Genomic DNA, 24,881 nt, shown 5'->3' with positions numbered 1-24,881 from the left:
GTTTTGTTGTTGGCCTGTGAAAAAGGGTTTACACTGAAAATAAACTCTAAAGACTACAGACAGAGAGAGGCATGAGATCGATTTATTTCATTAAATAACAATAAGAACTAAAGACACTGATGTGTTTTTATTTCAAATTAGATTTTTCATGTGTTTATAATATAAAGCTTTGCTTGTTCCAGAAACTAAAGTTTGTTTAAAAATGTAAAAAGTTTCTGATTAAATATGTGGAGAGAAAACATGATGAGTTTAGTTGAATGTTTCAATAAATATCCAGTCTGACCTGAACATGTGTGTTCTCATTGTGATCTATTGTCCTGTCCTATGTCTTATCATGTGTTTGTGTTACCTGTCTAGGGACTGTGGATGAAAATGAGCATTGTTGCTAGAATCCATCATATTTACATCTATTACTGTCTGAGTAGATGTTCATTAATGTGAACTGTCCCTATCACATAAATCAGTAAATAATACAACGCTCTGCTCTAGCTCCACCACCATTTGTTAAACCTGGTCCAGTGGATCTACTCTGTGATTAATGCACTTTGTACATGGTCCCTGGAAGAAATAAACTCAACTAAAAACTAAAGTAAAACTCTGCTGAATCAGCTGATCACTTGCTCTTTATTCCTTCTAGATCATCATGTTGGGTTCTGATAGTTGTCAGATGAAGGAAAGAGCTCAGCTCCAGCCACACTGTTCACACTGTTTGAAGGTTATTTTCATCACTGATTATTCTCTGATCTGGAAAAAAGTTCCCAAAGGTCTGATGACACACACACAGGTGGGCGGAGGGAGGGAGCAGCCAGGAAGCTGATTGCTCCTTTACTGTGACTTCAACAGATTCCTCAGTTTCTAGACGCTCAGTGTGAACATGTGATTTATCACTGAGTAAAGGATGTGTGTGGTTTCCTGGTTAACCCTGGAATTCCAACAGGAACCTCTCCACTCTCTCCTCTGCAGTCTTCTGCCTCCTGCTGGTGACCACAGCTCGTTGCACACTTCATGTCTTTTAAATGTTGCTGTTGAAAGGCTCATTTCAATCTGTCCTCAGTCATTTATTTACTGTGGCTTTTTCTTCCTTTTCTCTTTCTCAGACGTTCTTTAAAACATATCTGCTGATCAGTTCCTTCTGTCCTGGTTTCATCAACACATCAGAAGTCCCAGAAATGTTCAAAAGCTCATGTTAACTTGTGTCTTGTTGAAGGTTTCAGTCAGGACTATCCTCTGCTGGACATTTGAATGAAGGTCATTAGTTCCCTCTTCCAAACGTGTTGACTGACTTTGAGGGTTTGACTTGAAGCAGGAGGAGGTCGCTGACATGAACTCTGCTTCACCAGCAGCTTTATCTTCTTTGAAATCATCATCAGATCCTTCACTGATCAATAATCAAAGATCAACAACCTGATCAAACTGACTCTTCAGCCATCAGAGGAGACGTTACATCCTGGACCTGGACTCTGTCTGCAGAGGAGACACAGGACGGTTAGAGACAAAGACAGACAGAAAGAAAGAAAGAAAGAAAGAAAACAAACCTTTCACATAGAGCTCCACTGTTTTCTCTCTCAGCCTCCTTCCCTCCTTGTTGCAGACATAACAGATGTATGATCCAGAGTCTCTCTTTGTGGGGTATTTCAGGGTCAGACTGAGGTCTCCAGTTTTCAGCAGGTCTTCATTCATCTTCGTTCTGTTTCTGTAAATCTGGTTCTGGTCTTCAAGCTGGTCAGAGCTGTTCTGATACACATGGACCATCCTGTAGTTACTGTCGATCCACTCCACTTTAGCGTCTTCAGGCAGGTGAGCTGTGGTTCTGAAGGGCAGCTGGACAGACTCCACCCCCTCCTCCACCTCCACCTGACAGACTGAGAGGACAACAAATCCCATCATCAGCTATAGAGACAGCAGCAGCAGCAGCAGCAGCAGCAGCAGCAGCAGCAGCTTTTCATGACTTTATTGAATGATTGTAGAGAAAGCTGAAGGACAGAAGCAGATGAGAGCAGAAGGAACAGGACAGAGATCTAGAAAGGTGTTGCAGATGATCAGAGTCTTGATGGTTGGTTGTTTGGGAGAGAGAGAAAGATTTGATTTTACAGAAATACTTCATTTCCATGAACACATGAGTCATCTTCCATAGAGATCATCATAGTAATAAATAAGACACACACAGATTGATCCAGTAAAAGTTCATCTTCCACAGTGTAAATAACGTTCTTATAACACCACTGTTGTTCAAACGTGTCCAAGTCTGCCATCATCTTCTAAAATCTGAACTCCAGCCAAAGTCTGGACCTGACATTACAAAGCCACTCTGAAGTGTCCTCCTGGCCCACCCTGTCCTCCATTTAGTTCTTCCTGCTCACGTATATGGCTCATTCAGCCTCTCCTGACAGGAAGTTCAGTAGCTGCCACTTAATGTGCTTTGTCTTTTTGTAGCCTGCACCAAAGATGAAGCTGGTCTCAGAGAACTTTTCACCAACAACAGTTAAAAGATTCAAGAATTCAGTGAGTCTTGTCCACTCAGTGAAAAGATGGAAGACAGTCTCATTCAGCTTCTTGGTAACAGCAGGGTTAAGAACAGAGATAAAAGCCTTTGAAGCTAAATCATGGGGCCTTGATGAGGCCTCTGTCCCTTCCAGAGAGCCTCTGCCTCCAGAGCCCCAGGACCCTCTGAGCCACCCAGCAGAGAGCCCACGGCCCAGGCATCAGTCAAGTCTGGACCTGCTGCATCCACCAGCTGCTTCAGGCACAAGGTCTTAGTTTGGTGCAGCGCCCCCATCAGCCCAGGCGTGGCGGCGCTGCACACATCCAGCCTCGCCCCGTGGATCAGTGGCTCCTTCAACAACCAGTGCAGAGAGTTAGACTTTTCTCTTTCTTTAAGGCTAAAAAGAGCCCAGGATCTAAAAACACCTGATAAAACGGAGGTAAAACCCTTACATTTAGAAAGTTAGAATCAGTTAAAAACAGAGCAGCATCCAGTCCCAGGTTATTCACACGTCTGAGAATACGACTAGCCACTTCTCTCCACACCAGGTCTGACGGACCTGTCAGGAACCTCTGGATGAACTGGAACCTGAATGTGGCTGTTCTACTGGCCAGGTGGACGAGGCCCTGTCCCCCCTCCTTCTACTGGCCAGGTGGACGAGGCCCTGTCCCCCCTCCTTCTAGTGGCCAGGTGGACGAGGCCCTGTCCCCCCTCCTCCCTGGATAAAAACAGTACACTCTGTGGTACCCAGTGTAGACCATCCCAGAAGAAACTGATCATTTTTGTTTGAATCTGGGCTAGTAAACCTGAGGGGGGTCCATACATGTCAGGCCATGCCAGAGCTGAGAGGCTACTCTACCTTTGTAAGACATCTGAGGAAGCATCCATTTCCATTTAGCCAGTCTACCCTCTATTTTATCTGTGACGCTCTCCCAGTTCTTCTGGACTATTATTTCGTTTCCTTAAAAAGACACCAAGGTATTTCAAACCGTCTCTCTTCCAAACCAGGTTCTGGGGGAGAACTGGGAGACCGTCACGCCACTCACCAACTGCAAGAGCTTCACTTTTTTTCCAGTTCACAGTCGCTGATGATAAAACATTAAAATCTTTTGTAATATTAGCTAAAATGTCTATTTCACGCTGGCTTTTTATAAAAACAATGACATCATCAGCATAAGCAGATAAAACCATGTTCTCTCTAAAACCAGGTCCAGTCAGGCCTTCAGTACTTGTGCGTATCCTGTGCAGCAGGGGTTCTAGAGAGAGTGCATAGAGCATACCAGACAGTGCACAGCCCTGTTGGATGCCTCTACACACTCTGAAAGGAGCACACAGACTACCACTGAACTTCAGCACACTCTCAACACCACTGTACAACACCCTGATCTTAGCAATGAAACCAGCGCTGAACCCAAACTTCTCCATAGTTTTCCAGAGGAAGCAGTGTTCAACGCGGTTAAAAGCCTTTTCCTGATCCAGAGAAATCAGACCAGAGTCTACACCCAATGAGCTGGAGACCTCCAAAACATCTGGAATTAGGTAGATATTATCTACCATGGACCTGCCGGGCACACAGTACACCTGGTCCTGATGGACGACTTGATGGACAGCCGCTCTCAGCCTGTTGGCCAGGACTTTGGACAAGATCTTGTAATCCATACAAAGCAGAGACACAGGGCTCCAGTTCTTAATGTCCTGCAGGTTTCCTTTCTTAGGCAGGAGAGTGATTATGGCTCTGTGGCAGGACAGTGGCAATGAACCTGAGGCCATGCTTTCATTAAAAACATCTAAAAGATCAGCTGATTAAATGTCCCAGAAGGCTTTATAAAACTCCACAGTCAGGCCATCGATGCCGGGAGCCCTCCACCCCTGCATGCTCTGCAGAGCGCCGTGAAGTTCCTGCAGCTGTAAAGGCCTCTCCAGCTGTGAGTTGGTCTCCTCAGAGACCTGAGGCAGCTCGCTGCAGAACTCTTGACACAGTGGCTCATCCTCTTCATATTGACTGGAGAACAAAGAGGAATAAAAACCAACAGCTCTCCTTCTGATCTGTCCAGAACCTGTCAGTTCCTGCCCTGTGTCTGACAGGAGAGAGTGGATCACTGGATTCTTCTGTCCTCGTTTCTTCTCCAGACCAAAGAAGAAGCTGGACGGTGCATCCATCTCTGAGATGTTCTGTACTCTGGATCTCACCAGACCACCATGAGGTTTTGTCTCCAACAGGTAACATTCAGTAATACACAGGATAAGATGTTATAATTCCTTGTGCCAAAATCCCAGGCAAAACACATTTAGAGGCCCTGTTCAGCTAAGAGACCCTACCAAACCTATGGTCATATAATATGACAATTAACCTATAATCTACATAAACTAAGTAAAAGCTGCTGGCTTGTAAGCCCACTGAGCAGCATAGTTCAGACATTGTAAAACATTAACTAAACGCTGCTGGCTTGTATGGCCCGCTCAGCAGCTAACCATAGCTACCACGTAACAAGAAGACAACAGCAGTATGCAGCATGTCATTGGGGTTTTCAAGTGGGCACCTCCCTTCACCGATGTTTCATTAAGTTAGGCCCACGACACCTCGAGAAGGCTTAACAGTGACTTCCAGCGTCCTGGAGTCACCCCCCTCCACACCGCCACTGCACAACCCTGTTTCCCTCACCATTTGATGTCTATCAACAGCTAATATAGTAACTAATAACCACGAGCCAAACAATAAATATACCATGATTCGCCCCGTTGCTGCAGACTGAACCACGTAACAAACAAACAAATCTACCATGATTCGCCCCGTTGCTGCGGGCCGAAACACGTAACAAACAAATCGCGTAACAAACAAATCGAGGCCTACATGCGGCCTTCCTTACCTTAGCTAGTTCCCCAGCTAGCATGCTTCCTGCGCACCCATAACCAGTCGCTCGCTCTCTCTGCTGCCCGGGACATGTTGCTAACCGCAGTCCTCTGGCTCCTTCCCCGTATGCCCAGCTCACTCAGCAGAGCAATCACAGACTTTGCCACAAATCCACAGCAACCCACTTCTACCGGGCGGACATAAGCCTTACATCCATTCTGCTCTGCATCTGCTGCTAACTCTGCATACTTAGCTCTCTTACGCTCGTTAGCCTCCTCAACTCTATCTTCCCATGGGACAGTCAGCTCTATGAAATAGACTACTTTCTCTGGCTCAGACCACAACAGCAGATCTGCCCGTAGTCGGGTGCTAGCTATCTCGGTTGGAATAACCAGTTGTCCATTTAAGTCCGCCTTCCTCTCCCAGGCTCCTCCTACTCTTAGCTGTCCCGTGTTATGCCTGATGCCTGCTGGTCTAGCCTTTTCTCCCTCCCGTACAAACTTAATACATCTATTCTCTCTGTTAACGGCCATGGAATTTAAATTCACCCGTTTTTCCTCAATTGCAGCTGCTAAACATTTCAGTACCTGGTTGTGACGCCAGGTATAACGTCCTTGGGAAAGACTAACCTTACAACCTGTCAGAATATGTCTAAGCGTGCAGACACAAGTGCACAGTGGACAGGCATTATCCTCACCTACCCACTGGTTTAGGTTCTGGGGAGTTGGCAGCACATCATAAGTTGCCCCTATCATAAATCTAATCCTGCTAGCCTCCATGCTCCAAAGCTCTCTCCACTTCACCTTCCTTTTCTCCACACTCTCCCAGTTCACCCACTGACCCTGCTTAGCCAGCGACACTGCCTTAGAGCATCTAACTGCTTCCTCTTGCTTCTGTACTTCTTCCACTACCATCTTTCTCCTTTCCACTGCTGATGCCTTGCTCCACAGAGGTTTCCCTGCACACAGCCCCAGGCCTCCACGCCCTTGCTGTACATGACCTATGATATCCCTATGTTTAAGAGCTGCCTGTGCTTGCTGCACTGCCTCTTTTGCCTTCCACTTCCTCCCTGTCTCAATAGTAGGCGCTACACTCCTAACCACTGGATCCTTTGACTGAGTGAGAGTCATTTCCAGTCTAACTTTAGCACACTTAAACTCCTCTGTTAAGCTGGTAACTGGGAGCTCCAGAATGCCTTTCCCATACAAGGCTGTGTCACTTAAGCAGCGTGGGACACCAAGCCACTTTCTGATAAATGAATTAATCATTCTTTCCAACTTTTCTACCTTTGAAAGGGCAACCTCATACACCGTCAGCGGCCATATTAGCCGAGGCAGTAAACCAAATTGCCAGCACCACAATTTTAACTTCCCTGGTAGCCCTGACCGGTCTATGCTTGAAATGCCTTGAATCATTTCCTGCCTCAACCCTTCAAACTGCGCCTTATCACTAAGACTTGCATCATACCATCTTCCTAAACTCTTCACTGGCTTCTCCAGCACTGTGTGAACTACCTCATCATTTATAACAAACTTCTTATCTACTACCTTTCCTTTAACAATGGAAATACTCCGAGATTTAATAGGCTAATATAAAAAATATATTATAATATTAAAATGTTGCTTCAAACAATAAAAACGGTCAAGTCTGGCTAAGGAGACCCTATCTTCTCTAGAATGGGACCATGTGTACTGCCTGGAGTCATCCACCAGGCCATGAGAGTGAAGCAGCTGCCCCAGAGCATGCTGGGAGGCTGGATGAGGCTCTGCATGGTTACGCTCTAAAAACTCATTTTCAGTTCAAATCCCCTCCCAAGAATAAAAAATCCTCCGAGCCACAGTCACTCAGTTTGTCACTAACTTGCTTCAGTAACATCCTCCACTCTGCACCGTTGGTTGGAGCATAGATATTAATAAAATGGTCAAAAAGAGCCTTAGCTAAAAGACACCTCCCCTCTAGGACATGCTGGACCTCCAGAGAAGCTGGAGTGAAGTTCCTGGAGAACAGGAGACCCACTCCTCCACTGATTGTTGTGTGGTGACACCCCCCCCCCCCCCCCCCCCCCCCTTTAAGAAGGGACAGATGACTGCTGTCAGACTCAGTCTTCCTCAGCAGCACTGCTGTCTGTCTGCTCCTGCTTCTTCTCTGTGTCTGTCTGCTCTCACTCCACTTGATTTTGCTTCAGCACACGTGTTTTTAGTTTCAGTCCTTGGTTTACGTGGAGTACATTTGTATTCTGATTCTGCTTCCACCATCTCAGCCTCTTCAACCTGCTCACACCATGCTCTGCTCACTTCACCTGCACCTACCTGTGTTTCACATAGCTCACCTGTCTCTCCCACCTGTGTCCCACTCAAACCATTTCCACCATTCCCAGTGTTTTCACCACTGATCTCACTTTCCTCAAGGTCATCTTCACCACTTACACCAACATCTTCCTCCTGTGAGTCCCTCCTCTCCCTCAACCTGTACACTGTCCTCACCAGCAGCGCCGTCCAGGCCGTCCTGCTGACCAGCACCATCCCGCCCTGACCCCACAGCTCCTCATCCTGGTTGTTCAGGATCATGTAGAGCTGTCTCCTGTGAGACACCACATGCTTCAACAATGGAGACTTACAGCCAGAGAGGATCTTTTTAAGAGGAGACACAACTTTTCCATGTCTAGATAACTCTCTGCTTAGGAACTCATCAGTGATAAAGGGGGGGACATTAGACAGAATGACCTTTGTTGTGGACAGCATCAACGGTTGCACCGACACAAACAGATCATTGACGGTGATACATTCATCAAAAAAGACAGAATTGGTCAGAAATCACTCGCTCAGAGTCTCTGCTCACCACACTCACTACCAGCATGCACTGACAGAGAGAGAGAGAAAGAGAGAGAGAAAGAAAGGATGAAAATAATAAAGACTGAATGAAAGAAAAGACAAAGAAAGAAAGAGGGAGAAAACAAACCTTTCACATTGAGCCTCACTTGTTTCTTCATCAGGATGTCTCCCTCGTTGTTGGAGATGGTGCAGGTGTAGGTGTAGGTGTCTCTCTCTGTGGGGTATTTCAGGGTCAGACTGAGGTCTCCAGTTTTCAGCAGGTCTTCATTCATCTTCGTTCTGTTTCTGTAAATCAGGTCCTGGTCTTCAAGCTGGTCAGAGCCGTTTTGATACACATGGACCTTCCTGTAGTCACTGTCCTTCCACTCCACTGTAGCGTCTTCAGGCAAGTGAGCTGTGGTTTTCCAGATCAGCTGGACAGACTCCACCCCTGAATCCACCGTCACCACCTGGGGGACTGAGAGGACAACAAATCCCATCATCAGCTGTAGAGACAGCAGCAGCAGCTCTGAGCACATTGAAGAGAAATATTTGGAGTGAAACATGTTTGACTGGTTCCAGTCTGAAATATGTCCCATTCTCCATTGAACAGAGACAAGTTAAGAAGTGTAAACTACTGATGTATTAAATGTTAAATGTTCAACTATCTATTTATGAAGTGAATGAATGATTTCAGAACATTTCCCTGTGTCTTAATCAGGTTCATTCCTTTTCATTCTTATTTCCCAGCACCAGCAGCAGATTGTCTTTCTTGTCTTCTGGCTCATGTATGGTCGAGGGCCTTCTTACACAAGAACAAACAGGAGCTCTCTAATTATTCATTAATGACACAAAAGTTCTTCAGTTGTGTTTACGATCACGTTACCGGTATCGACTGGTACGCTGGTAAACAGTTTATAGATTCACTGTAAAGTGTAATAAACACAAAGACAGACTTCACTTCTGTGTTCGTTCACCTGGTTCAGCAGAATTTATTGACATGTGAGCCTTTAACACCAAACATTATAAATGTATCTGGTTCCAAACATCATATTCTGTGCCATCTTCTACTCTGGTGGAACACGGCAACACCCCAGACTTCAACTACATGCAACATGGTCACTTTCCTCACAAACATCTTTTTGTTTTCTCTTTATCAACAGTGCATAACGTCATATTTACGCTCATTCATCCAGTTATTTTGACGTGGATTATTCACCTTATTTACCTGTAAGGTGAATAAAACAAAAAGACAGACTTCACTTCTGTGTTCGTTCACCTCGTTCATCAGAATGAGGGAAAACGAAACGCAGCAGTGAAGTCGCCAAGCAACTGCTGCAAGATGTTGTAACCAAGCATTCAGCCACATAAGTAATGATGATTGGCTAAGGTAGGGTAAGATTTCATCAGTGTTGGGTATAGTTACTTTGGAAATGAGTTAGTTAGGTTACTACGTTACCATCAATTAAAAGTAATCTGTTATGTTACAGCGTTACCTATGAATAAAAGTAATGCGTTAGAGTACTCATGCGTTACCAAACATTAAAAGCCGTTAGCAGCGCCTCGCACATGCTGCAACTCAGCGACACACAGCCTCCTTTAAATGCACCGAGAAGTCCTGACAATGAATAACGTCATTCATCCAACCAGATTAACTCTGCAGGATAACAATACCAGGGTGATAGAGTGGTGCTTCTTGGATACAAGATGTTTTTTTAAATTGGAAGTGGATTTTTTTGTGGTCGACAGAAGCTTTTCACCAACACAGAGTGAGCATGTTACCGTTATGTTGTTCTTGTCCTTTTCGCTGGCGAATTGAAAATAATGTGCGTACTTCCACGATTCAAAAGCTGTCCTCTCTGCCATCAACACTCACACACACACCCACACCCACACACACACACACACACACACACACACCCACACACCCACACACACACACAGGTAACGTAGGTCAGCAGGGGACAGACGCATCATCACAGTACTGCTCCTCTGCTGACACATCCTCAGGTGGCACAGTACTGTCTGACAAGAAGCAGCTGGAGTCGGAATTTTTCTTTCCTTATCCGGAGAAATTCTTAAAGTAATGGATTACTTTAAAAAAAAAATAACAAAGTTACTGATTACTTAACGCACGAAACTAACGCGTTACGTTACAAGTTACACGAAAAAAGTAATTAGAGTACTCTAACGCGTTACTTTGTAACGTGTTACCCACAACACTGGATTTCATGGTAAGCCAATCAGGGGCAGGCCAGTGTTCAGTTGGGTGTGTCTCAGCTCGTTAGGGTCCGGTTGTCATGGCTACCAGGGCCAGCTGCTGCTGAAGTCTCCTTCTGACTCTCACCTCTGCCTGAGTGAGAGGGAGGTCCAAAAAAACTGGACCCTAGGATTAGGGGTCCCAACTAATGCTCATAAATCAAAAACTACAAGTCCTATCCAATCCAATCCAATCCAATTTTATTAAATAGCACAATTTAAACAAACACAAGGTTTCCAAAGTGCAAGTCCTATCGGGAAAACCAACACATCCTGAGCGTCAGCCGCTTGTTCTCTACGATTTTGTGTCGTTCCCACGCGCGTACTGTGAAAATTGTGGCCTCAATCGATTGAGAAACGCGAGGAGGGAAAGCTATTCTCAACGAAAAATCACTCTCACTTTTCACATACACACACGGGGAAAACTTTGAAAACTGGTCGGCGCACTCCTCGCTCGGAGGAACCTACAGTCCAAACCGTAGGACCTACAGAAATCAGACCAACACCACCTGAAAGCCAACAAAAATCCCTACGTTTTTATGTATTTTTTATCTCTGTACCTCAAAAACTGTGGCCACCCCATAAGATTGAAACTTTTTTTTCTTCAGAATTTCAAAGAATCTCTGAAGTTAGAGTGTGAGCCAGAGTGCGGCCATAGGGAGCCATTATAAACCAGAAGTTTTTCAGATTTTTCCAAAATTTCATCAAAACATAAACTGTGACCCTGACCAAACCGTAAAAGGTATCGAAACGCTGTTTTCAGGAAAAGAAAGCTAAACTTCCCGTGCCTCGTACAAACTTCCAAGCAGTTTTCTACTCCGATACAATCGCTCAGCAAAGTGAGGGAGGTCATTTTTGAATGTTGGTGATGTTTTCAGTCTTCTCCATTCATTTCAATGGGACAAAACATCCGTATTTTTCCTGATTATTCCCTCACCGTTGGAAGAATCGCTTAGAAAAGTCATGTTTTAGGAACCGGTACCACACACGAGGTCTTCTAAATCTGTGGTAGCACTCTCAGCTCAAGGCTCAGGTTGAAGACATGCTCCATAACTCCACACAGTTCATCTGCACAGGACTTAAGGAGCCTGGAGCTGATACCATCCGGTCCAGATGCTTTCCTTGGTTTTATCTTCCTCAGCTCTTTTCTCTCCTGGGGCCTCATGTATGAAGGGTGCGTGCAGACAAACAAACGTTCCATACGTACTCGCTCACAGAAAAGTGACACATGCTGAAGTGTCTTTGAGCAAGACACTGAACCCCCAGTTGCTCCCAGTGGTGTGTGAATGTGTGAGTGAATGGGTAGATGTGTCTGTGACTGTAAAGCGCTTTGAGTACCAATAGCCGTGTGGGACGGAGTTATCCCCATGTCAGCCAGGTGTATCAAATACCCACAATGCATCTGAACAGGTCAACATTAAAGAGCCGGTTCTCTGAATGTAATCAGAGCAATGGACTGGACACACATTGATATAAAAGAACCATCACATGATGAAACATGTTCATTCATCAATGTTCAGATCAGATGTGATATTAACCAACATGGTGGGACGTGGAGGACAGCTGTCAAAGAGGACATGTTTGTCTCCACTCCAGTGGAGGACAGCTGTCAAAGAGGACATGTCTGTCTCCACTCCAGTGGAGGACAGCTGTCAAAGAGGACATGTCTGTCTCCACTCCAGTGGAGGACAGCTGTCAAAGAGGACACGTTTGTCTCCACTCCAGTGAGTAGCGTCTCCAGTTCTCTTTCTGTGAAGTTCTTCTTTTTTCCGTCTTATTCATTCTTATGTTTTCATTATCTGATCGTACAGAGAGGGGAATCTCAGGTGGAGGGTCAATTTAAATATAATTTCCATATTTAAAAGGGGCGTAGACAGGGAGGGGTCAGGTACACTCGACTGGGACGTACAAACCCTCTGATGTTCTTCCTCTGCAGCTGCTCCTCCATCTTCCTCCTGTAGCTGGCCTTTCCCTCCCTCATCTTCCTTCTCAGCTCCTTCTGTACAGTCCTCAGCTCCTCCTTATTCTCCTCCTTATACACAGCTTTAACAGAGCAGTGTGTAGGTTTACACCACCTCTGGTTCATGAACACAGCCAGGCCTCCTCCTTTCTCCTTACCACTGTCAGCTGTTCTGTCCACCCTCAGAAGGTGAAAGTTGTCCATCATAACAGTGGCGTCCAGGATGCTCGGTGTAAGCCAGGTCTCCATCAACAGAAGGACTCTGGGGGGATCTCATGTCTGTCCTGAGGGAACACTACAGCGCTACACAGCACGATCAGCTGTTCCCTCCTGTAAACAAAGGGCCGCTTGGTGCACTGTTACACCGGCCGGTCTGGATGTTGTTATAAATATGTAGACTACAGCGATGGTGAGACTCCCAGTAAAACTATCAAAGTGTGGTGCTGTCTTAAAAGTATCTACAAAGTAATCTCCACTAAAAGTGAAATAAACTGGAAAGAAAGAGAGATCAAGTAAGAGCTGTAACAAGCAGCTGTCGGCTTCGACCGGCGCCAGAAGCGTCTAGGAACTTAATGTTAAGGTTGATATATTACTAGTATTAGGAGCAGAGTGTCATTTTAAATGCTATCTATGGAGGACTAGAAGGGATTTACTGACATCTGTTTTACAAGATGACTTCTTTCCAGATTTGAGGAATACCAGATGAACAAAAGCATCACCAATGAACCACAACAGCCTTCAATCTCATCACCTCATCGTCCACAAATGACTGACAAACTTTAGGAAATGCAACGGAGAATAAGGCCCTGAAATAGCAGAAGATACACCAAGCTGTTGATGGATACGCTGATGATGATGATGGTATGTTTCAATATGAGATGAGACGAGGACAAGACAGGACAGAAATGAAGTATTGTGGAATATCATTCTAGAGCTTTGGAAATGAAATGTCAGCACTTTTTGTCCAAATGATTTCAGCTGCACTTTTCTACATTTGATCAAATGTTTCTTCAGCAAAGAAAGTTTAAAAGGAAGAATATTGTTGCAGATGAGTTCAATGGAACTGGTTAATAGTGCCATATGGAAGAATCAGCTCTTTGCTTTTAGACATTTTATCACATGTTATGATAAATAAATGTAGATTTAAAAAGGATTTATGGAGGATTTATGATCTGTCATTTAAATGGAATAGATTATTACTGTTAAAAGGACTAAATGAAAAGTTTAGGACTGGAGGACAAAGACTTGGTCCCATCTCTGGTATCTACAGTACTGACCTCTGACCTCTGACCTGTATCTACAGTACTGACCTCTGACCTCTGACCTGTATCTACAGTACTGACCTCTGACCTCTGACCTGTATCTGCAGTACTGACCTCTGACCTGTATCTACAGTACTGACCTCTGACCTCTGACCTGTATCTACAGTACTGACCTCTGACCTCTGACCTGTATCTACAGTACTGACCTCTGACCTGTATCTACAGTACTGACCTCTGACCTCTGACCTGTATCTACAGTACTGACCTCTGACTAGACTTGTAGTCAAGACCGCCTAAACCGAGACCAAGACACTACCAAGACCAGAGAGTATCAAGACCAAGACAAGACCAAGACGAGTTCAGCTCGAGACCGAGACCAAGACCGAGACCAAAAAAAAAAAAGACACACACACCTACAAAATGCATGTGATTGGTACTTGAAGGGGGCGTATACAGTAGTCCCTCGCTATAACGCGGTTCACCTTTCGCGGCCTCGCAGTTTCGCGGATTTTTTCGTGCAATTTTGCATGCTTTTTTTTTTTTTTTTTTTTTTTTTTTTTTAACAGCGCATTGTTTTCTGCGTCCTGATTGGCTAAGGGACTGTAGACCATTGTCAATCAATCTCCTCCGTACTGTGTCTCGTGTACAGTACAGAATGCGTTTATAATTTACATATAGCTACAGTATCTTTGATCGCTGGCAGTGTGACTGAAGTGCGGTATGTTTGCAAGTTATTGAGAAAAGTGTATAAAGTGTGTAGTGAGGGGTTTTGCAACCTTAAAACATTTATAATCATTGTAAAAAATAAAGCTGACTACTTCGCGGATTTCGCCTATCGCGGGTTATTTTTAGAACGTAACTCCCGCGATTAACGAGGGACCAATGATAATGATATATAAAAAAAAACAAAACAAAAAAACCTGTGCCTGCCTGGATATTATAGGTTACAAATCCCTTCGAGACCGATCGGCCAGTCCGAGACATTGCAAGACCGAGAGACCCGAGACCGAGACAAGACCGAGACCGAAGACTGTCGAGGCCGTGACAAGACCAAGACCACGAAAAAGTGGTCTCGAGACCGGTCTCGAGAACTACAAGTCTACCTCTGACCTCTGACCTGTAGCTACAGTACTGACCTCTGACCTGTAGCTACAGTACTGACCTCTGACCTGTATCTACAGTACTGACCTCTGACATTGAGCTCCACTTGTTTCTTCATCAGGATGTCTCCCTCCTTGTTGTAGACGGTGCAGGTGTAGGTGTTGTTGTCTCCATCTGTGGGGTATTTCAGGGTCAGACTGAGGTCTCCAGTTTTCAGCAGGTCTTCATTCATCTTCGTTCTGTTTCTGTAAATCCGGTTCTGGTCTTCAAGCTGATCAGAGCCGTTCTGATACACATGGACCTTCCTGTTGTCTCTGTCCTTCCACTCCACTTTAGCGTCTTCAGGCAGGTGAGCTATGGTTTTGCAGGTCAGCTGGACAGACTCCACCCCTGAATCCACCTCCACCTGGTAGACTGAGAGGACAACAAATCCCATCATCAGCTGTAGAGACAGCAGCAGCAGCTCTGATGGTAACAGGACGTCTCTGTCCATCCTTGTCTATGTGTCTCATGTTGGTGGAGGACTCTCAGTGTTCAGTTTGTTTGAGGACGTGGATCAACCAGGTGACCTGAGCTCACCTGACGTCTGTCACACCTCTGACACAAACCAGTGGAAACTAGTTTGTGACTGAACACCAGTTTTCTTCTTCAGGACATTTGGAGCAGTTACCAAAGAAGAAGTCAGGAACTAATGAGGAACCAATCAGATGAATGGATGAGGAAGAACCCTAACCCTCTGCTCTGGTTTTACTGGGACTGGGAGAGACCTGGACTCATGAGCTCAGAGCTCAGGTCCTGATTGAGGACGTCAGGAGCTTCTGATTAGAGCTGGATTGTGTCTCCGTTTGTCCCTGATGTCTTCCTGACTCGTTCCTTGGTAACTAGTCAAAGCGCCCTGTAAAGTGCTGCAGACATGTTTGATGAAGAGTTTCTGACTTCTGGAACTAAACCTGGAAGTTTCTCTTCAGCTCTCTGTAGCAGCTGTTTGAACTCTGAACTCTTTCAGCAGCTGGAACAAGTCTCCTCCACAGGACACATGTTACCATCAGCATTATGGGTAGTGTAGTAGTAGAGACTCACCTGACATGAAGTAGAGTCGACAATGAAACAAAAGACCCCCAACGACACCAAGAACAACCAGGAGAACCAGGAGAACCAGGAGAACTATGGCCCAGGTTGGAAATAGTTCTGTGGAGAAACATAAAGAACAACTTGACCTCTGACCTCTGACCTGTATCTACAGTACTGACCTCTGAAATCTGACCTGTATCTACTGCTCTGACCTCTGACCTCTGACCTGTATCTACAGTACTGACCTCTGACCTGTATCTACAGTACTGACCTCTGACCTGTATCTACAGCTCTGACCTCTGACCTGTATCTACAGCTCTGACCTCTGACCTCTGACCTGTATCTACAGTACTGACCTCTGACCTGTATCTACAGTACTGACCTCTGACCTCTGACCTGTATCTGCAGCTCTGACCTCTGACCTCTGACCTGTATCTACAGTACTGACCTCTGACCTGTATCTACAGTACTGACCTCTGACCTCTGACCTGTATCTACAGTACTGACCTCTGACCTGTATCTACAGCTCTGACCTCTGACCTCTGACCTGTATCTACTGCTCTGACCTCTGACCTGTATCTACAGTACTGACCTCTGACCTCTGACCTGTATCTACAGTACTGACCTCTGACCTGTATCTACAGTACTGACCTCTGACCTGTATCTACAGCTCTGACCTCTGACCTGTATCTACAGCTCTGACCTCTGACCTCTGACCTGTATCTACAGTACTGACCTCTGACCTGTATCTACAGTACTGACCTCTGACCTCTGACCTGTATCTGCAGCTCTGACCTCTGACCTCTGACCTGTATCTACAGTACTGACCTCTGACCTGTATCTACAGTACTGACCTCTGACCTCTGACCTGTATCTACAGTACTGACCTCTGACCTGTATCTACAGTACTGACCTCTGACCTCTGACCTGTATCTACAGCTCTGACCTCTGACCTGTATCTACAGTACTGACCTCTGACCTCTGACCTGTATCTACAGCTCTGACCTCTGACCTGTAACCACAGCTCTGACCTCTGACCTCTGACCTGTATCTACAGTACTGACCTCTGACCTGTATCTACAGCTCTGACCTCTGACCTCTGACCTGTATCTACTGCTCTGACCTCTGACCTGTATCTACAGCTCTGACCTCTGACCTGTATCTACAGCTCTGACCTCTGACCTCTGACCTGTATCTACAGTACTGACCTCTGACCTCTGACCTGTATCTCCAGCTCTGACCTCTGACGTCTCACCTGTATCTACAGCTCTGACCTCTGACCTCTAACCTGTATCTACAGCTCTGACCTCTGACCTCTGACCTGTATCTACAGTCCTTACAGTACCTTTGAGGTGGTGCAGCACTACTTTCTCTCTCAGGATGTCTTGGCCTCTGTAGACGGTGCAGATGTATGATCCAGAGTCTCTCTCTGTGGGGTATTTCAGGGTCAGACTGAGGTCTCCAGTTTCCAGCAGGTCTTCATTCATCTTTGTTCTGTCTTTGTAAAACCTGTCCTGATTGTTAAGTTGGTTACTTCCGTTTCGATACACATGGACCATGATGAGTTCTGGCTCAGAGTGAGTCCACTCCACTGAGGTGTCCTCAGGCAGGTCAGCGTTTGTTCTGCATGGTAGGATGACAGACTCCGCCCCTTCCTGCACCTTCACGTCCACCTGCTGGTCTGAGAGGACAATAAAGCAGATCAACTGTAGAGGCAGGTGTTTGCATCAAAACTGACAAAACTCCCCAAAGAACAAGAGGATGAAGTCAAGCAGAGAAAAAGGAGCAGTAATTGATAAAGGAATGGGTTTTTGGACGATAAGTTCATCTTCAACGTCCTGTCAGAGTCTCCTCTCTACTAGAACTAAGTTATCTGCATTTACTGTGGATGTGAACAGAGTTACCACTGGATCAAGAACACAGCTGAGAGCTGAGACTTCTCTGCAGAGCACAGAGCTTTCTGAGCAGCTGACATGTTGAGAAGAGTATTAAAAACTTTCAAATGTACCTTCCAGGTTTATCTGAAACAGACTTTTAAAGAATGTGTGATTCATTTGAATTTAACTATGAAATGGAATATTTGAATCTATTGACAGCCCTAATTAGAAGCATCTCATCACATTAGCAGAAACACAACACATCATCTTTACAGGAATGTCTCCCCAGACTGTTCCTAATAATATGAAAACACTGCTGCTTTCAAACTTCATTCCTGGATCACATAAAAACCTGAGTTAGATTTTCATCCTTTCATCGTTGCTAAATGTCTGTGAGAAACTCTTCCTTACACTTTTCTCTAACACTCTTAGAAGGACCCATCACCTTCCTTCAGGTTTTCCAGTCTTTGACAGAGTTAATACTGGTTCTGTCATATCTTGTAGCATGAATGAATGAATGAATGAATGAATGAATGAATGAATGAGGTGCTGCTCTTGTCTCCACTGCTGTTTGTCAAATGTTCTGCTACAGAAAGTGAAACCTCACAAAGGTTCAGTTGAGTCTTTTTCTTCCTCCTCATATTTAAACAGTGAACACATGTTGAGGTTTGTTTCTGACCTTTGACCTGTAGATGTACGTCTGTCACTCTCAGTTCTTGTCTTCCATCACTGATGGAGCAGGTGTAGCTGCCGCTGTCAGAGAGGTGGGGTTTTGTCAGAGTGAGGCTGAAGTCTCCAGTGTCTAGAGCATCAGGCGTCATCGATGTCCTCCCCCTGTAAACCTGGTTCTGACCTTCAACTTCACCTGTTTCTCCTCGTTTGTGGACAGATTTGGGACTGAGATCGTTCCTGGTCCAAATCACTGTGGGGTCATCTTCAGGTAATATACCGAAGTAGTGGCAGGGTAGCAGGACAGACTCCGCCCCCTCATTCACCTGCACCACACCTGCCAGGGCATGCTGGGAAACTGAGAGGACACACAAAGAGAAAGACAAATCAGCTGCATGCTGTGGGTTTGACTTGACACATGACTGACTGTAGGTCACATTATCTGCAGGGACCAGAGAAACCAGTTGAACTATCAGTCAGTCAATGAAAAACTACATTTCATTCACAGACTGAAGTCAAAGAACAGATCATTGAATGTGTTTTGACAGTTTTCATAGATTTGTCTGAAAAACTTCCTCTCTTGCTCAAAGTAATGAGTAATGACATTTGTAAGATTGTGTTGATCAGGTCTGTCCTCTACTCCAGTCCTGGAACAGTTTAGAGTTCAGTCAAGCAGAAGATGATTTTTAGCTCTAACTGATGAATGAACTCATGGTGCACCATCTCTCAGGACTGATCTCTGCACTACACTCCATCAGTAAAAGGCCTCCTCTGGTCCTGATACTAACACAGAGACACATCTCTTCTTTAACAGCACCAATCTAAACCACAAACTGTCTCAAGGTCCAAACTAGAACTCCAACCGTGTTATTCATGTCAAGTATTCAGAGATGGCTTCTTGCTTTCACAGATTTACAAGTCTGGAACACTAGGAAGCTAACATGCAGCAAACACAGAGAGAACATCTACTGATTGGAGCAAGATGTTACTGAGAAACATCCTTCATGTTCATGGTCTGCTTGTCCATAAGGTCCAGGGGGGCTGGGTCCAAAGTCAATGCTCTGTTCTCTTGTCTTCTTTCTAGCATTTCTAGCACTCAGCTTAGGAAACATGGCCTCATTCTACAGATGTTTGTCTTTCTGTCCACTCCAGGACACCGTAGCTCACTGTGTTTGTGTTTGATAGTTAACCTCTGACCTGGTTCCAGTTCACAATGTCAGGAACAGAAGACTGGACCGACTGTTCTCTGATCATCTGATACATCCAGACATGTGATAGTCAACGTTCTGTCCTCTGTGCTGCTCAGAAAGCTTTGGATCATTTGTGTTGATTCCAGTAAGAACCCATTTGAAGACTGACCTGTTGTTAATGTGTGAATGTTCAGACTTTTGTCTAGAAACAGAAATAAACAGGACGGAGGCTGTGAAGTCCAGACCAGGACATTCAGTTTGTTCCAGTCACTGAAAACCTGTCCCACATTCACCACTGGAAACATCAGGATAGATAGGGTGAATGAAAACAGCTGCTGTTTAATAAGGTTAACATTTCTTAACCTTTAATATGTCTCTGTTGCTTGTTCTCAGTAATGTGGCATCTGGATGAGGACACTAGTCGTCAACATCCCCCCATGAAGAAGTCACTAGCTGACAGTTTGACTTTCAAACACATTGACATTTGTAAATGTTTGTGTCCAACAGTGAAGTCCTGACCTGCAGCCAGATCATCAAGCAGTCGTTAGCTCTGAGCTCACCTTCAATCTGTTTGATTCTTTCTTTCTTGATGTGATTTTACATTTACAGCAGTGATTAGAAACAGTCCACGTGAACAGAACATCAGACTCTGCTTCTGGACGTGTCCCTCACAGACAAACTAAGAACTAATCAAAGTTGAAACAGGTCATCACTGACTTTCTTTAAAGAGACAGACGTGAGAGAAATGATGTCAGACTGAAGTGAGAATCAGATCCAGGAAGAAGATATCTTACCGTGAACGAGGATCACAAACACCACCAACGTCTTCATCTTCCTGTCAAAACTCCAAGAACTCAGTTGATGTGTTTGGACTCTTCTTCAGATCATGAGACACTTCTGACTTTCCTCCTCTAGTCTTCAGCTCAAACTGTTTCCACTGAAGTGAAAGTGTTGACTCTAAAGAAACAGGAAGATGGAGTCTCTCAACAGCAGCCACAACTATAACTGACTTCTGTCAGTTGAAGGTGTAGGTCTGGTTTTTGACGAGGGAGGACAGGATATCTGGAAATGTCAGCTGTTTGTCTTTAAATATCAGCTGACAGGTGAGATATGTTGCTGTTGTCATGGTGATCATTGTCAGTGACACACAGAGCGTCTGTTCACTTTCCTTTTATTCTATCACATTTCTTATTGATTTGACTACTGCCCATCCCCCCATCACTAAAGCTTTCATCTGTTCTGGGTTCCTGTTCATCTCTCTGTTCAAACTTCCTGTGAACCAGGAAGTTTGAACAGAGAGAAGAGTCATTACTCTAGAGCCACATGTTGTAACTAAAACTCTGACACATACATAACAACAGACTCTTTAGATTCATGTCTGTGTCTGAACACAGTTTGATTTATTAAATACAGATGGATCTGTGACTTTGTCTCTGTCAGACTGAACTGAACTCAACACTCTAAATGTGATCCACATCTGCAGTGTGAACACATGAACATTTCATGGCTGCAGCTGCTGCCAACATGACTTCTGTTCACGTCAACATTATTTTATTCATGACGTCACATTTGTCATTTGACATATTAGTTGAAAAATCAGAAGTCTGTCAACTCCTATCATAGATGTTTAAAAACATCATGATGAGAAAACATTTCTTACACCTTCAGCTCTCACTAGTAAAGGAACATGTTTGAGGGTTTTATACGTCCAGAGTTGATCAGAAATCACCTCTGCAGTCACTGATAGTCAGTCTAACAGCAGCCTGCTAAACAACACGCTGCATAGATTTAGGATGTAATCTGGATTTGGAACTAAAGGATGACTTTTTAACAGGAACATGCGTGACGGCATTTTAACCGGCAACCGACTTCTAGACGGCGTTCTTTGTTCAGGGGTTCGCTGTGGTCGTGACGCGCTCCAAGTAAAACAATCACTTCCTCCTTTGAGTTATGTGCGGCGTTTTATTTGCGTCTGGTTCTCAGTGTCCACAATCATTATCAATAAGAAAAAAAAACAAGAACAAAAACAAAAAAGAAGAGCGGTCAAAAAACATTATGGCTCTCCCCTGTCTCATCTGAGACACCTGTGCCACTCTCCCCTTTTGTTCTCATTTCCTGGGAGGCGGCATCACAACTATGAATAATCAGAACAGTCAAATGAAATGGTAAACTTCATCTAAACAGTTATGCTCCAGTTCAAATGATAATAATAATCAAACCAAATATACAAACATGGCTCTAATAACAAACAAAGAAACCTACGATGATAATCTTGTCCTCAGCACATAACTGACTCTCTCTCTGCAGTACTTCTGCCCTTTTCTGCTGCATCCAGGTCTGTTTTGTTTCCAAGGAACTCCTGGTCCATGCTTGTGCAGGTAAAGGTGAACGAACACAGACTTGGAGCTCTGCCTTCACGCTGTCACGTGATCCACGGTTCCTCTCATTTCTTTCCTCGTGTGTTAACGTCCTCATCACAGCGTAAACTTTTTATGCTGAAAGAGACGCAGCTATCCACCTACAAGAACTCTGCTTCAACCTGAGCAACCATGTACAGGTGAGATAAGCTCACCTGAAGCTAAATAACGTTACATGCAGTTAATAACTTTACTCAGTCATGGTATGCTAACGTCAGTGTTAGCAGCTAGCTTTATAGTGCTAGTTACCGTTAGCTTCATTTGAAACATCAAATTTGACTCATTCCTTAATTTCACTCAAAACGACGGTAATATTGCTGTGATATGTGTTAAAATATGAATTAATCTATGAATATAAAACATATTTTAACTGTTTAATGAAAACATGGTGTTGATAATTTCTATGATTGTTTTTTAGTCACATGAGGAAACATCCATCAACGATGAAAGTCTACACTGCCCTCATGACAGAACAGAAGTGGACCCTGGAACCAGAAGAAAACCTCAAGCAAAGAAAACTATCTGACTTGGAGGCAGTGGGTGGAACCAAACATGTGACGCAAACAAAAGCTGACAAGGTTCTGATTAACTTCATGTGTGAAGGCCTTCATCCAAGCTGCTTTTAAAGAACTTGTATCAACACTGATCCTCAATGAAGATCATCTCCAGACCCACTCTCTGGGCCAGAATACAGGCAGCTTCCACTCAGATGAAGAAGGCTGTGGTGTCACGCCTCAGTGGACTCAGTTATGTCTCAGCTACCACTAGGGTAGCCATACGTCCGGATTTAGGCCGGACAGTCCGGAATTTAAATGCCTTGTCTAGCGTCCGGCGCAGCCTCAAGCCGGACGCTTATTTGTCCTCCTTTTTGGAGTTGCACCTGAACGCAACGCTACATATCGTCCAACGGTGTAAGATTTTCGGTTAAAAAAAAAGATTGGTTAAAAATCATTGGCTAAAAGCGGTGTCACTCAATTCTCTGATTCAATTCTCGGAATACAGTGGAATACACTGTGGACTTTTCAGTTCAATATTTATCCGTTACATGGTGTTTTTTCTTCTCACAGTCTTTTGTTGTTTACATAAAAAGTTCTATATGCTTATTAAGAACTGGAATGTATATTTTTTGCATTTATTTGTTTATTTTTATGTAAATTTAATTTGCACATTTAAGGCCATAAATGTTCTGCTTTGTGGCACTGCACTTTGCAAGACAGATGTATTGAATAAATACAAATACTGTGAACAAATACTTTTCGCCTTCTCAGGAATATTTTTTCCTCTTCTGTTACACATAGCTACATCATGATATATCATAGATAAATTATCTTGTGATGAACAGAGTATCTCAGAATCACTGTATCATGATACCATCGTTATCATGTACAAAATTGTATTGTCGTGGGGAGTACACTAGAGTTGTATGTTGCGATTTTTCTTTCCAAACTATATGCCGCAAAGTGTCCTCCTTTTTGGTGTTGTGGAAATGGCCACCCTAGCTACCACCGACTGTTAGACAGCACACCAGAGAAGTTTCATGGGGTCACCTGTCATTGGATACATGAAGAAACCTTTGAGAGAAGATCTGCTGCACTTTCATGCCAGAGGTTGAGGGGGTCCCACGTGTTCCATGTGCTAGCAGGTGCCCTTGATGACGTTCACCGTCAGTACGGGTTAAGGGGAAAAGTTGTAAGAACCACAACAGACAGCGGGTCAGATTTTATCAAAGCATTCAGCGTGTTTGGGAGCAGAGCCCATCCACAGAAGCTGAGTCAGACTCTTCTGAGGATGAGCCCGGAGTCACCCATCAAGACACGTTCAACATCCTGGAAGAAAACAACGGTCTTGAAGACCAACTGCCTCCTCATCAAAGGTGAACGTGTCACCTGTTAAACTGAACCGCCACAACAGATGCTGCCAAGGCAGAAGAACAGGATGAGACATACAAGCAGCTATCACCTGCAGCCTTTGGGAAACGCCAAGGACTGTGGGACAAAACAGGTGGGTCACACATGGCTGCAGAATGCAACCTCCAGTTCAAACACGGTGGAACTCCACATACATGGCTGTGGAGAGGGTCATACAGATTAAACACCAGAAGGGAGAGGGTGCCATCAGAAATGTCTGTGAGTACTCCTAAAGTGGAATACATTATGTGATCACTAGCCACAGTGTTAAATAATGACTCTCTCACACATTCTCCATTACATTTTCAATCACTTCTTTTTCCATCAAACACAGAGGCTGAATAGTACATAGATACACACACACTGAGCATACAGTCTGAACAGAACATGAGTGGATTGATTTGATATCATAACAATGACCACAAGTATCAGTATTACCAGCAGTACTAGTGAGATGAGTACATAAAGCATGTGACTGCTGGTAATCCTTAGCTCAGAGTGCTTTGGCTCTGGGCTGTTGACTTGAATTTCTGACATTTTGTGAATTTTGGTTGCGTCAAACTTCTAATTTAAAACATAGTATTTATCTGTTGATATTTGCTTTATGTCATATAGGCTGAGTCCGGCTGAAATCGCCTTCTTGACCCAGCACTGCACAGTGATGAAGACCTGTGACGAAGGCATTAAACATCCTTCAGTCACATGGGGTGGCTGCTGCCAGTGATCTTCCAGTTAGAAGCAAAACTCAGACGACTGGAAGTATCCTGCAAGTTGTGCTTCCACTAATCAGAGCCATTCAGGTTGGTGACCATGATGGGAGACCCTGAACTGATAGCTGCAGCAATCCTTCTGACACAATCCAAGACCACTTGGAGTGAGAAAGCCAACGTCATAGAAGCAGGTATGATCTTCATCACTTCTTATTATTAAAGGGATCATTTGGATTATTGATGGGGGATGCATAAACTACATATAGTATGACCTACTGTAGATGCTGATCACCTCACACACAGTTTGGAGAAGAG

The 24,881-nt window shown here is 44.4% G+C and overlaps 1 protein-coding gene across 1 annotated transcript in view; it reads right to left on the bottom strand.

The window, feature by feature from the left end:
- Positions 1-1,408: 1,408 nt before the first annotated feature.
- The window catches only part of LOC311487906 (uncharacterized protein), a gene marked incomplete at its 3' end in the record, with an annotated part of 253,376 nt that continues 229,903 nt past the window's right edge, over positions 1,409-24,881 (bottom strand). Inside the window, exons 7-8 of the mRNA XM_084544331.1 lie at positions 14,809-14,899; positions 1,409-1,460 (exon numbers count right to left, since the gene is read on the bottom strand). Of these exons, the coding sequence (XP_084400457.1) occupies positions 1,409-1,460; positions 14,809-14,899 (143 nt within the window). The remainder of the gene's footprint in view (positions 1,461-14,808; positions 14,900-24,881) is intronic.

This window comes from Chelon labrosus (assembly GCF_963514085.1).
Source record: "Chelon labrosus genome assembly, chromosome: 1".
In the NCBI taxonomy this organism is placed as follows: domain Eukaryota; kingdom Metazoa; phylum Chordata; class Actinopteri; order Mugiliformes; family Mugilidae; genus Chelon; species Chelon labrosus.
Note: the sequence above shows the minus strand (reverse complement) of the source record. Positions and strands in the feature narration are given on the sequence as shown.